We start from the raw sequence: 12,821 nt of genomic DNA on the forward strand, positions 1-12,821 counted from the left end.
TATTTCGTGGCACTGGGATATTTTCTGTCTCTCATCTGTCCCTTTCCCAATGGTTCCTAACATTGTTAGTTTTTTTTGACTGCCTGTGACAGGGTGTTCTCTTCCCGCACTGAGCAGGATGGGGGGGGGGGAGGGGTAAACCAGCCCTGAGGACTGAGAAGGCTCCACCCTCTGAGCCTCACTGGGCATGCCCAAGCTGCTCTGCTATAAAAAAGAGCAGCCCAGCTCAGTTGGGGCTGGTGGCCGGAGGGAGAGGACGTGCCTTGCCAGCTCCAGCAAACCACAGACGCTGCCCAAACGCCAAGGCACTACCATGCAGGCTGGAGGCCAGACGTGTCTAGAGACCTCCCTGGTTCCAGACACCAGCAGAAGCAGCCAGATCTCAGACAAAGGAGGGGAACTGGAGATTCACCAGGGAGCAGATGCTTAAAGCAGGAAACAGCCTAGGGATGGCGAGGGCTACAGGGGGGGGGCGAGCCAACTCCGGAGAGTCAGTGTGTTGCAGCTGGAATTTTCCCCACTGACTCAGTGGCTAGAGAAAGCCACTAAGAGGGCCCTGGGCTGGGGTCCAGTGGAGTGGGAGGGCCTGGACCCCACTACCAGGGGATATAAACCCTTCCCTTGAGGGAGGATACCATCACCCCACGAGCAAGAGTGAGTTCTTACCAGAGACAATTGGACTCTACTGCCCTATAACTGGGAGTAATTTGCAGATTGTCTCTAGCGGGTGACAGCTGGGGCTTTGGGTGGGGGAGGGAGGATTTATTGTCCAGGACCACTGGAGGCACTGCCCTGTGACTATGGACAAGTTATAGACCGTGGACACTGGGGGTCACTACCCCCCAAGGAGGGGCGAGTCATGATTGGGACTGTTGAATTGCACTGCCCTGCAAACGGGGGCAAGCTGCAGACTCTGACCCTGGGGTCACGTTGCCCCACAAGGAAGGGCAAGTGATAGATAGGGATTACTGAACTGCCCTGCCTTGCAAATAGGAGCAAGTTAGCGACTCGGACCATTGGGTCACCCTGCCCCAGGGACCAAGGGGGTGGGTTATACGGACCATGGTGGGCGAGGTGAGGGAACAGAGGTGAGAAATACGAGAGTGACAGGTGCGAGACGGACACTCCTGCCCCGCACGGGGCCTTCTCCCTAGTCGTGTCACACTGCCCCTGCACACGGAGCATGTGTTTTCAGAGGGTGACTCATGCCAGTGAGTGGGAGCAGCTAAGTTAGGCCCCCTTGTTTTGTGTGTCGAGTTGAGATCGTTTTTTCCAATGTGCATTAATCAACACGGATGAGGCCTCTCCAAATCACTGACGCTTCCTTGTGCCACCTTCACCCTCCTACTGACCTGGGCTCCTTTGCATTTTAGGATCCAATTCAAAACTGCCCTCCCTGTTTCTGAATCCTTATACACCGTTATTCTCCTCGTATCTTCACTGAGCCTTGCTCTCCCCCTGCCTTCACTCTCAGCAGTGTAGGCGGGAACATCGCTTTTCTTCTGCAGCACCTTGCACGTGTCTGCCTCAGTGATTTTCCAGTTCCTTCAAAATCCAGCTCGGAAGCCCCTCTAAGTGCTTATATTGTGTAAATGCCGTCTCCCTTCGCTATTATTTAACACGGCCATTGTACTTCACCTCAGGGACTTGGGAGAAGCAGACTGCATGAAAATCCCGATTGAAAACCAAGCTGTACATTGGCAAGGGAACTGAGCAAAATGGCTGCTCTCTGCAGTAGGACGTCGTGCGTTTTCCCCATTCCGCACTGCAGAACCCTCACCAGAGAGCTACAGTTTGCAGCGTCCTCTGAGCTAGAGCTGATATGCTGTTTGTAACGGGGGGCACGTAACAGCCCCAGAAACCACCACCCATCCAACCGGGGAACCCCCCCCCCGGGTTTGGCGCCCCGAGGGAGGAAGGTAATTGCCTACAGCGCTTTTGTCTTTCTTCCGCAGGGTTGACCGTCCCCAGAGAGCATTGACACCATCCACCGCCACCAGGAGTCTAAAGGAACCGAGAAGACACTGGGTCTTCAGCTCTTTCAGCACAACCCCCACAGCATCACTGGCATTCTTCACTCGCGTTACGCCCTAGGCGGATTGAACACAGCGTTAGCAACGGGAGCACGAGGGCCAGGTGCCCTCTGGAAGCCTCTCTATGAAAATGGCCCAAGAGAGACCTACGCCTCTGTCCTCCCCTCCCAAAGGGGCAGCCCAGTCTAGTAAACAGACTGAGCACGGGGATCGGTTTCAGCAAAGCCGGAGTTCTGATCCCAGCTCTGACACAGGCACCTTGAGCAAGCCACTCACTTGAGTTCCATCCCTGCGCCTTGGAGAGGGGAAGCAACAACCCTTCCCAGGACCAAAGGTGAGCACCACACTGCTTTGGGAGCACTAACTACACGGCGTCTCCCCATCCCCGTGTCTTTCTGCCACATTATTGACAGACTCCAGGAACACTGTAGGCAGTTGTCACTCCCTCACCTGCTCTACCACTTCACCCAGTGGGCTGCCCATCTCAGTGCTTTCCCGTTTGCTCCACACATACGTCCGCTGGGTTTTTATCTGCAATAAAAGGAGAATTGAGGCAGAGGCAGAGCAACTGAACGCAGGGCAACAAAACTGAGGGGAGGTTTGGAACGGCTCCCATATGAAAAGAGAAACAGACAGACTTTTCAGTTTAGAAAAGAGGAGACTAAGGGGGGGGTGGATAGGATAAAGGTTTATAAAATCATGAGTGGTGTGAATAAGGAAAAATTATGTTCTTATTCCCACAATATAAGAACTAGGGGGTCACCAAATAACATTAACAGGGAGCAGGATTAAAACCAACAAAAGGAAGTTTTTCTTCAGTGAGAGCACAGTCAACCTGTGGAACTCCTTGCCAGAGGATGTTGTGAAGACCAGGACTTTAACAGGGTTCAAAAAAGAGCTAGAGAGATTCATGTAGGTTAGGTCCATCCATGGCTGAGTCAGGATAAGTAGGAATGGTGTCTCTAGCCTCTGTTTGTCTGGAAATGGGTGACAGGAGTGGGATCACATGAGGATTACTACTGTGTTCACTCCCCTTGGGGCACCTGGCATTGGCCATTGTCGGCAGAGGCACTGGACTGGACGGGCCTTTGGTCTGACCCAGTCTGGCCCCTCTTATGTTTTTAGATGGAGAGCGTAAATGGCCAGGCTCCCATTCCAGGAGCAACTCAACAAACCTGGCTGGCAGAACCCCCCACTTAGCTCCAGATGTGCTGGGAGAGACAGCTGCAGAAAGGCATTTCTTGGGGCAGCATCCCTCAGTGATACACGGACCGAAGTCTCAGACTTCCCCCAGCGATGGGACCCCTTTGCCATCTACGGGATCTTCCGTGCATTTCCAACCCCACCGAAACCGGCAGCCAGGTGAGTGACACAATGACTGGGACGTTATCCAGTGCGAAGGCGCAATCACTCCCCACTCGGGAAATGCTGCTCAGAGGAGCGAACAGCTCCACAGCCCCATCCCGTCGCAGAGGCCTTCCCGTGGGGGAGCACCTCCCGACGACGGTTCCAAGAGAAGCTGTTCTCTTGGGCTTTCCCTGGTTCCTCATCCAGGACTTGGCAGACTCTACTGACCTCTTTCAAGAAGCGTTCGTTTGAAACTTTGAAGTTCTTAAGCCAGGTAGATGCTTCTAGAGGCTGGTCAAACCGCTCTTTGTGGTAGGACGACGGCAAAAGCTCCGTGCGGTTCTTCACCCAGAGGTGAGCTGTGAAACAGAAACAAAAGGAGACAAACTGTCCTGTTTCAGAGTAAGTAACGGCATTTCTTTTTCTGGTCTTTTTTGCTCATTCTGCTCTATTCAGCACCAGAAAACCACTGTGCCATGTAATGGGCATGCCCCACTCTTGGGGAAACAGCCACCCAGCACACACTCACCAGGACTTCTACACAGCCTTCAAATGCAGCAGAATCTGCACCTCCGGGCACCAGTGCGCCCTGCAAGCTGGGTGCTTGTGTAGCTACCCAGAAGAGATTCAAATGCTGCCCAGATGATTAGTAGAGCGCCCAAGCCTCCCACAGCTGGCACCATGTTTCTACTGGTGGTGCACAGCTGCACATGCCTTGGTGCATGGAACAAAATTTATTCTGCACACAAATGAAAACATTAAGAGGGAACATTGTAGGGCACCCACACTGGACTGACTAGTGACAGAGCATGCGGTTAACGTATGCATGTATACAGGGGAAATAATGCTCTACATCGCCTCTGTTTTGCTCTTCATTTAATAACTTTTTATATCTCCCACTCTGAAACGTCTTCAGCCTCTTTGCCTTCCCTGCAGGTTAGATACGGCACACAGAGCAGTTTGCACTGAAAGGCACCACCAGGGTCCTCACCATCTGGAATGTGCAGCACCAGCCAGTCCTGTTTCGCGCAGTAATGAACAGCATGGCACAGCGTCATTGTTTTCCCTGTTCCCTTCTCCCCATCTCCAGCACCCAGGGTCAAGGAAAACCTCAGACAAAGGCTCTGAGCTAGGGATGGTGTTTTTTTGGGTGCGGAAAGCCTTCTCTTCCCGGCCAAGGATGAGAGGGGACGGCGGGAGGCTGACTCGTGTCACCTCGCACGAGGTCACAATCCCCTCTCTCTTGCTGTCTGCAGGGCAAATGAGGAAAGGATACAGATAATGTATCGGACAGCCGGGTGGGCAAAGTTGGTGCTTTTCAGATAACCAAGGAGTTCTAGAGCTGGTCTCCGCACCATGAGGCAGGCTTCATTGAATGTCTTCATCTTATAAGAGACAAGAGAAATCAGGAGCCACGTATAAACACACCTCAGCAGCTTCTGTGCCGACTGTCTGTCGGGGCTGCAGTCGCACCAGCCCCGACAGAAGTGGATTCTGCTCTGTGCACATCCCTCCAGCTTTTGGATCATGACTTTTTCAGCTCTGCTATATTCAGAAGCGCTTTCCTGGTAAGTCATCTACAGCGAGATGGTCACGATGGTTTCTTCTGCCCTGGGAATCTATGAAATGCTCCCCTATTAACCTGCTACAAAACGCGACCTTATGAATGCTACAATAGAACTAACCAGATTGTAATTCCTCACTTAACACGTTTTCCCCTAGGGCCGGCCGGTGGCAGGCAGCTGTGCGAGGCTTCCCCTGCCTCCCTGCGAAGCAGCAGAGGTTTGCTGCTCACCGCACCGTTCCCCGGTGACCCCCTCTGGCCAGACGCAAGGCATCTGGCCAGAGGGGGTCACCGGGGAACTGTGCGGTGAGCGGCAAACCTCCGCCGCTTTGTAAGGAGGCAAAGGAAGACCTGCGCAGCTGCCAGCGACCGGCCAACTGGGGAAACCCAGCCGCTGGCTGCAAGCCCCCTCCCCTGTCCTTCCCTTCCCTTCCCTTCTCCAGAGCCAAACACCTTCCCTCCCTGCTATAACCCAGTCCCCTTTCTCCCCAACCTTATGTCCCGGTCCCAGCTGCTAACAACCCCCACCTTTTCCATTATTTTCAATGGGAAAATTGACCCCACATAACACGTTTTCACTTAGCACGATCGTTTTCTGAAACGTATCTATAGTGTTAATGGAGGAATTACTGTATATTCGGCAGAGTGCCCATCACGGGCTACCGGCATCTCTGCCAACAACTCCTCCCTGTCTCAGATCAGAAAATTACCAACTAGGCTGAGCAAATCTCTGCCGGCCTCCCTACTGCCCGAGTAACCAGGTAGAACTTGCAACATGCCTGTGACGGGCCCCTGCCCCGTGCTTCATGAAACTGACTTATGGATACAAATCTGTGCAACTCGAGGATGCTTTGGACAAAACACCTCAAGTAACCTGTCAGTCTGAATGTCAATCTGCTGGGGCTGTATCTTGTATTTTGGTGTAAGGATCATTGTTGTGTGTCAAGTTAGAGCTCAGGAGTATGGGATGGTTTATGGTTTGAATTGTGCAGATGAAAGCCATCAAAGGGGTGTTTCCGTCAATGTCCGGGTGATCACCGGTAAACAGCCCCTTAGCAGTGGTTGGTTTTAGGCAGTGATGTTAACCCCCCTCCCTCACTCTCCAGGTAGGGTCCAAACAGGTAATTTTCCGTGGCAGGGTGCAATGTAGAAGCAGAGTTCTCACCCAAAGTGGAATCTATAAAACCACGGGTGCTGGGCATTTATTTGAAACGAATGCTTAGATTCTTGATCACAATTCTGCAGCAAAGGACAACCTGACAGCAAATTCTGCGATCCTGGCGCATAGCGGATCCTGTCGCACTCTGAATGGTATTCCATCACACTGTGTTATTCCCGTAGCTGACGGGGAAATGGTCAGTGTGTAACGGGACACGCTATGTGGTTTGTGAACACTTGCCTACCAACAGGAATAGGACGTAACTGGAATAGGCTTTATGCAAAGTTCTGCATGTGAGGTGTCACTGGAAAAGCGGTTTTCTACTGAATAGGATTTTCCCATTTGCACACATGTATCGTTTCTGTCTGTCAAGTTAAGGTTACTGAATGGTGTATTTCTAACTGCATATTCATTGGCTTGGGTCACTCCCAAGGAGTACACTTCAGGGCTATAAAGGCCCATTAGAAAGTGACAATGGCTCTTAACCTTCCTGCAGAGGGAAGTATGGAGACGGGCCTTGCAAAGACGTGCCACTTGATACTGGAATCCATCTTAATATCTGGGAGGGGGACAAACAGAAACAAAGGCAAATCCTACTGAAGGGTGGGAAGGGACGCAGCCCTGGTGCTCAGCTCTTCCTGGCTATCCCGTTCCAAGATGGCTGGAAACATCTAGGACTGCACTGGGGGAAGGATTGGGCCCAGGGTGGGAGCCGTTCCAGTCTGTGAAAGACGCTTATTGGAACAGCTTTGAGGGCGAGATATTACGTGTAACCAGTTCTCAGGTGCATTCACCTTAGCTCGCATGTTGTGTTGAATTTTGCTTAGTAACCTACGTCGTCCTGTCTGCTGTCTCTCGTGACCACTTACATACAACCGTTTATACTTAGTTTTTGTTATTAATAAACCCTGTGTAAATAATTGTTACTGTGGGGGGGAGGGGGTCTGTTCATGCAGATTAGGGACGTGAAGGTGTAACTCTGTACACTACACAGTTAATCGATGTGCCTGGGCTCACCGGTTAACCTTCACGCTCACAGGCAGGCTCCTGGTATGCACAGGGAGCCATCTTAAAAGTTGGCTCCCCGCCCGTACTTGCTCCTGGGAAGCCGCCTGCCCTCCCTATGCTGCTGCGTCAGAGGCAGCAGCGGGGGAGAGGGCTGGAAAGGAGGGGAGCTAGTTGCCAGTATGCACAGGGAGCCAGTTTAATGGCCTATAGCAACATGGGGCAGCAGCTGGTATTTGCGGGGAACTGGCTTAAAAGCCGGCTCCCCACATGCAGTGGCTCCTAGGGAAATTTTCAGCAGTTACCTGGTTAATTAAGCACATTTTAACATCCCTAGTGCGCATCTCCCTTTCCAGTGGGAAAGAGGGCGATTTCGTAAGCTTGCACTGTACAGCTCGCTATGCAGCACGAGACGGATGCATCTAGGGCTCAGCTCCCAGAGGGGCTGGGTAGCTGTGAGCTGGAGACAGGTGTCTCGCTGGGCTGTTTTCAGTTAAGAGCTGCAGCTTTGGGGGCGTGGCCCGGCCCCAGTGTGTATGTTGAGCCAGATCTGCTAAGCTGCTGCAAGGCAGGTATTGAGAGCCCAAGCTGGCAGGGAAAACAGCTCAGCAACCAGATAACAGTCCTAAGGGGGCCCTGGCCTGTCATGCAGTGAAGACAAAGCTTTCCCCCTTCAGTCTAAGTATTGTCTCTATCTCCTGCTTTCCTTTTCCTTGTAGACAGCAGCACTATGACTAGTGATAGATTTCCCATGATAAGCACCCAAGCATAACAGCGAACACGCAGCCTGAATGATCAATGAACTCATTTCTTTTAAAAATTATGTTGAAGTTTCATGATTAGAAAACAATGTTTCCCAGTTGGAGACTTTTCTCTGCATTTATGTAATTAAAAAGCGTGCATTTAAATCTAAATAATCAAGATAAATACAAATAGCATAGTCTGTAATGAGTTTTAATCACTACTGGTTTTCTGAAAAGAACAGAAACCTGCCCCAGATATTTAACTGTGACTTTAAACAGCCCAAGTATGTAGTTTACACCAACCATAAGGGTTGTAAGTTAGTAGGTTGTTGTATTATGCTGGGAGCACATACACTATTATCTGCATTCAGAAGGGCCCACCAAGACATCAAAGCCAGGAAGTACTGAAATATTCACAAAGAGAAGAGCCATGAAAGCATTAAGGGAGGAGCCTCACTGTTCGGGATGTTTTATTGCATTTCTTGGAATATTTTAACAGGTGGGTTTAGGTGCCTGACTTCCTTGTCATTACTATAAATGAGTGAATTATCCACAGATCATTTCTGAGTGCAGAAGTGCAGGTGAGACAGCACGCTATGGCTGCAGCAGAAATCTGGGTCACCAAGGGAAAGAAAGAGCAAGGTGTTTTTCACTGACATCAAGACGTTTTATGAGCAAGTCTATTTTACACAAGTGACACCAGACAAGCCCCCGGAAGGGGCTGTGCTCAAGACCGACTGGACCCATAACCCATTATAGACGCAGAAGTTAGAGACTCAGGAAACTTAAACCATGTTCCACAAATCTCCCCTCCCCAGCCCCCTTCCGCTACACAGAGCAAGACCCAAGCTTCTCTCAGTCCAGCGTTCCCCCACCCAAGGGTCACTCCTGGCTGTAGGCCCTCCCTGCAACAACAATCCCGCTCTCTACAGACCCACAGCAACCGCATTCTTCTCGGGGACGACACGCCAGGGCCACGGCTGCCTGCGGTCCCTCGCCTCACAGTCCGAGTACCTGCGCCTGGAAGCGGCGGGGCAGTCCATGTGGGAACACCACCTTCACCTCCTGCAGGGGGATGCTGTAGTGCTGCCCCTCGTGCTGCTCCGAGTGGTTGGCCTGCAAAGTTAACACACACAGAGTAACGGCCAGGGAGGTGGAACGCCAGATGAGCCAGCATATCCGTCTGCAGACAGAGGACCCCCCCCGGGGGGGGAGGGAGACAGTCAAGTGGCACCCAGGCAGTATAATTAGCACACTGCTTCTAGGTTTGACTTGCTTAGCACCGGGGTGGTCCACAAAATGGCATCTTCAGCCGTGGGGAAGCATATGTAAGGGTGGGGGAAGCAGTGCCTCCTGCTAGCGGTAACTGAGTCCAGGGCTTCTTGGGGATTTCCAATTTTTTTTTTAAATCAGCTTTGATCTAGGCAAGTCAATCATACCTCCAACCTATCAAGATTAGGGGGTAATCAATTAACCAGGTGATGCCATGTGCAGAACGATCTGCCCATGCGCAGATCGCCGGACAGCGCAGCTGGCGAGTGGGGCTCGCCGTGGTTCGGCAAGCCCTGCTTATAGGGGCAACACTTAACCAGTGCTTGGGAGCAGCTCCCTACCTGCTGCAAGCAGAGGGCTGCTTCAGCCTCACAGGACCCCTGAGTCAGGGCAGGAGCCGGCAGCTCTGCGCAGGGCCAGTGGATCAGGAGCCCCACAGGCCAGGGGCTGCTTCAGCTGGGTTGGAGGGGTCCCCTGGCCAAGATCCGGCTTAACTGGATAAACCTAACTTTGAACAGGTTGACTGATCAAACGGGATTTGACATCCCTGATCAAGCTATTATTCAGGGATACACACAGGTGCAGAGCTGTGAAGCAAGACGACGCCCTTTTTACAGTCTCTTTTCAGAGTTTAGTTTTCATGTTGTCTCAGTGCTGGTTTGGCGAGACTCCCCTGTAACTAAGCTTTGTGACTTCTAGAGGCAAGCTGTGTAAGGAGGCGGGGAGATGAACCACGTGAGAATCTGTGATCCACAGCCTGGACACGCCGGAGGAACATGGATTTGATCCAGTAAGCAGCATCGGCTGCTGTTGCCAAACATGTATCACGCATGTGCAACCGGAATGCTAAAGCCTGTTGCCTGGCAACATAAATCCTAGACCTAGGACAGCGGAGACAATTCCTGCCATCTGGGCTCTTCTGTTGCAGTCTATAGAGATGCTCCGGATCACATGACTGGATCATCTGCATGCTGCTGTTTCCATAGAGACCTCAAAGGAATCGGCAGCGCAAGGGATTCCAATTACAGAGGCAGTGGAAAAGCACCTCAAAGGATTATTTCATTCATTTATTTCACTTAATTTTGAGCTTGAGAGCAGGTGAGACGGGAGCTGGACTCATCGACCCCGCAGGCCGGAGTGCGCGGCTGGTTTCCCCCGAATAGTGAATCCGGGGAGGTGAGTCAGAAAAGAATGACCGTGATGATGAAAAGAAAGGTGTCCAATGCCAAGTTCACCCACATCTGAGCTGCTACAATACACGGCCTGTTTAATTTGTACAGGTGGTACAAAGGAGATTGAAGGAGGTTTGTCATTAACACCCTACATAGCAGAGCATGGTTGTGACCTATTTTCCCTTTGCCTAGGGATCTCATTCTGGTTTCCTCATGTCAATAAGACATCGGTTATGAAGAATTCTTCCTTCCCACTCGTAAGCAGCAGACGATCTCAGTCAGTGAGCCCGCACTGGGCCCACGGTGCCTAAGGACAAATGCTGATGCACTCTGGGTGCAGGTTACGTGACACGATAGCAAATATGGCAATAACTTACCGGGTTGCTCTCATGGGTGCGGAATATCATTCTGAGTCTCTCTTCTGGGATCTGAGCACCCTGATTAGCTGCAGCACTTAACCAAGCCCTAGCCTGGAGAAAACACCCAGGGTCCAGCTACAGAGGAAAGACATTTTTCAGCAATTAAAAGATCATAATGACATGCCAAAATGCAGCGAGTAGTTGACGCTTTGCACACTTACTACAGACACACCAGGGAACATGCCCTGTTCTGGGAGGAGGGGTCACAGCAATTCAACTAGGTAGGAAACGCTTCGTGCAAAGCTCAGTTCTCTGTGTAGCCATTCTGCAAACTCAACTGTGTCGTTCAGCTCACGGACATCCATCTGCCACCCTTCCGGAGCTGAGTGCTCTGCTTAAACGAACGATCCCATTAAGGACAGCTCACGCACGCAGGGCAGCCATTAACATCTTATAGCGGAGAGGTTCCCGTAAGGTTTTTGCCTACAGTGATGAATGGCAGCTAGTACCTTGCAATTGCAAGCTGCCTAGTAATCCATAATGGCCCCAATTACTGCAGGATTAATACAGCTCTGCCCACTATTGGGTATTCAGAATTAAACTCCTTGCTTTGATTCCCCCCCTGCGTCCCAGCAGATCGAATTTTTCCTTAAAACAGAGCCACGAAGGAAAACTGAAACAGCCAGTTAAGCAGATATAAGCTACTCTATCGGACCCTCCCGAAACGTGCCTGACAACCCCGACCAGCGAGGGCAGGGGGCTGAGGGTCGTGAGGAATACAAAGGAGACCTTAGTAGACCAAGATGGAAGAAAATGTTGACAGTGAATCTAGAAGCCGAGCTCAGAGATGGTAACAGAGAATAAACTGTCCCATGCATTAGGGCCCAGAGGCTGAGGAGAGGCCAAAACAAACAGAAATGAAAACCTGTCTCAGCATTACAGACAGCAACAGTTGCCGTCTCTCCAACTCAAGGTACAAAGAAAGCAGTTTCCTGCTCGGCTTCCCCAGACAGGCCATGTGTTCCCCAGCACAAATGGGAGCAGCCAAGATACCAAGATTTAGACACAGAACAGCTGCTTTAATTCCATTGTGCGTCCTGCAGCTTTTCTATCAGCATTTCAGGGTCTTATTGCGGGTCACCTGAAAGGGGTTTAGAAGAAAGCAGCAGCTCAGATTAACCCACATCAGCTACCACTGAGCTCCCGATTCAGCATTTCAGCTCTGTGCTTAGGGAAGGAACAAAACCAGGGTGTGTTCGCCGCTCTGCCTACCTGTGTAGCTAACCTTTGGGCAGGTAAACACCCTGCATGTTTACCCCACCAATCCGGGGTGCCATCCTATGGCTGGGTGGGTCCTGTTTGCCCCAAGGCTGCCCTTGTCTTCTAAGACAAACCCAACATGGAGAGGGGCCTGTCGGCTTCTTTTTTAAGATTTTATTTTCATCTGAGATGTAGGACTGAGTTCGTGCTTGTGCAAGCAAGGAACCAAGTGCACACGCGAGTCAAGTAGTGTTGACACTTAGGGCCGCAGCCCTGGCCTGGGCACACTATCCTCCGCCCCGGAGCCTCAACCTGGGCATGCGCACCCTGCGTTCCTTGCAGCCCCAGGCTGGGTGCACTCCCTGCTGTTCTCGTCCTTTTCATCCCCACAATGGTGCCAATACTTCGACCTTCCATAGCCCAGGTTGTCTTGTTCCCAACTCCCCCCCTCCTCCCGCTAATGCTGTTCAGCTCTGCCCTGCAGCATCCTGTTAATCCAAACATGCCTCTCCCCCTCCCGCCGTGACGTCCAGGTGCTCCACTGCACGGCAGATCGGTCAGGACTTTAATGAACTGGTTCAAATTAGGGATGCGAATGTTGGTTAAAGCAGTTAAGTGGCTAAAGGTTTAAAATGACATCGGTTAACGGGTAAGCAAAGGCGCTCCGGCAGGCTGGAACAGGGCAGCTGCCGTCCCACCAGCCAGGCATGGCAGAGGCTGCTCCAGGCCGGCCTGCCTGCCATAGACAGGGCTGGGGCACTTCACTGAGGCCATGGCCTGGCTCCTGCCTGCCCACCAGCGCTGGGACCACTCCAGCCCGCCTGGCCCACTGTGGCTGGGGCCCCACCAGCTGGCTGGCCCACCACAAGCAGGGCTGCTCCGGCCTGGGCCAGCCACCCAGGGTTGG

General features: G+C 51.9%; 1 protein-coding gene and 1 long non-coding RNA gene across 4 annotated transcripts in view; one reads left to right on the forward strand and one right to left on the reverse strand.

Moving 5' to 3' along the window:
* Nucleotides 1-12,821, reverse strand: part of DAP3 (death associated protein 3) — a 29,575-nt gene that overhangs the window by 4,522 nt on the left and 12,232 nt on the right. For both annotated transcript variants that reach the window (XM_075907965.1, XM_075907966.1), the window contains 7 exons: nt 10,673-10,789; nt 8,866-8,967; nt 4,657-4,765; nt 4,372-4,464; nt 3,609-3,739; nt 2,484-2,564; nt 1,932-2,090 (listed from right to left, as the gene is read on the reverse strand). In XM_075907965.1, the coding sequence (XP_075764080.1) occupies nt 1,932-2,090; nt 2,484-2,564; nt 3,609-3,739; nt 4,372-4,464; nt 4,657-4,765; nt 8,866-8,967; nt 10,673-10,789 (792 nt within the window). The remainder of the gene's footprint in view (nt 1-1,931; nt 2,091-2,483; nt 2,565-3,608; nt 3,740-4,371; nt 4,465-4,656; nt 4,766-8,865; nt 8,968-10,672; nt 10,790-12,821) is intronic.
* LOC142819637 (uncharacterized) lies at nt 2,086-8,872 on the forward strand. 2 transcript variants are annotated; one of them, XR_012897498.1, is made up of 4 exons: nt 2,086-2,367; nt 3,159-3,395; nt 4,317-4,948; nt 8,223-8,872. It is a non-coding gene; the product is annotated as an uncharacterized LOC142819637 (long non-coding RNA). The 2 variants fall into 2 exon arrangements; XR_012897499.1 differs by having other exon boundaries at nt 4,637-4,948.

The sequence above is a fragment of the Pelodiscus sinensis genome, chromosome 24 (assembly GCF_049634645.1).
Source record: "Pelodiscus sinensis isolate JC-2024 chromosome 24, ASM4963464v1, whole genome shotgun sequence".
Lineage (NCBI taxonomy): Eukaryota > Metazoa > Chordata > Testudines > Trionychidae > Pelodiscus > Pelodiscus sinensis.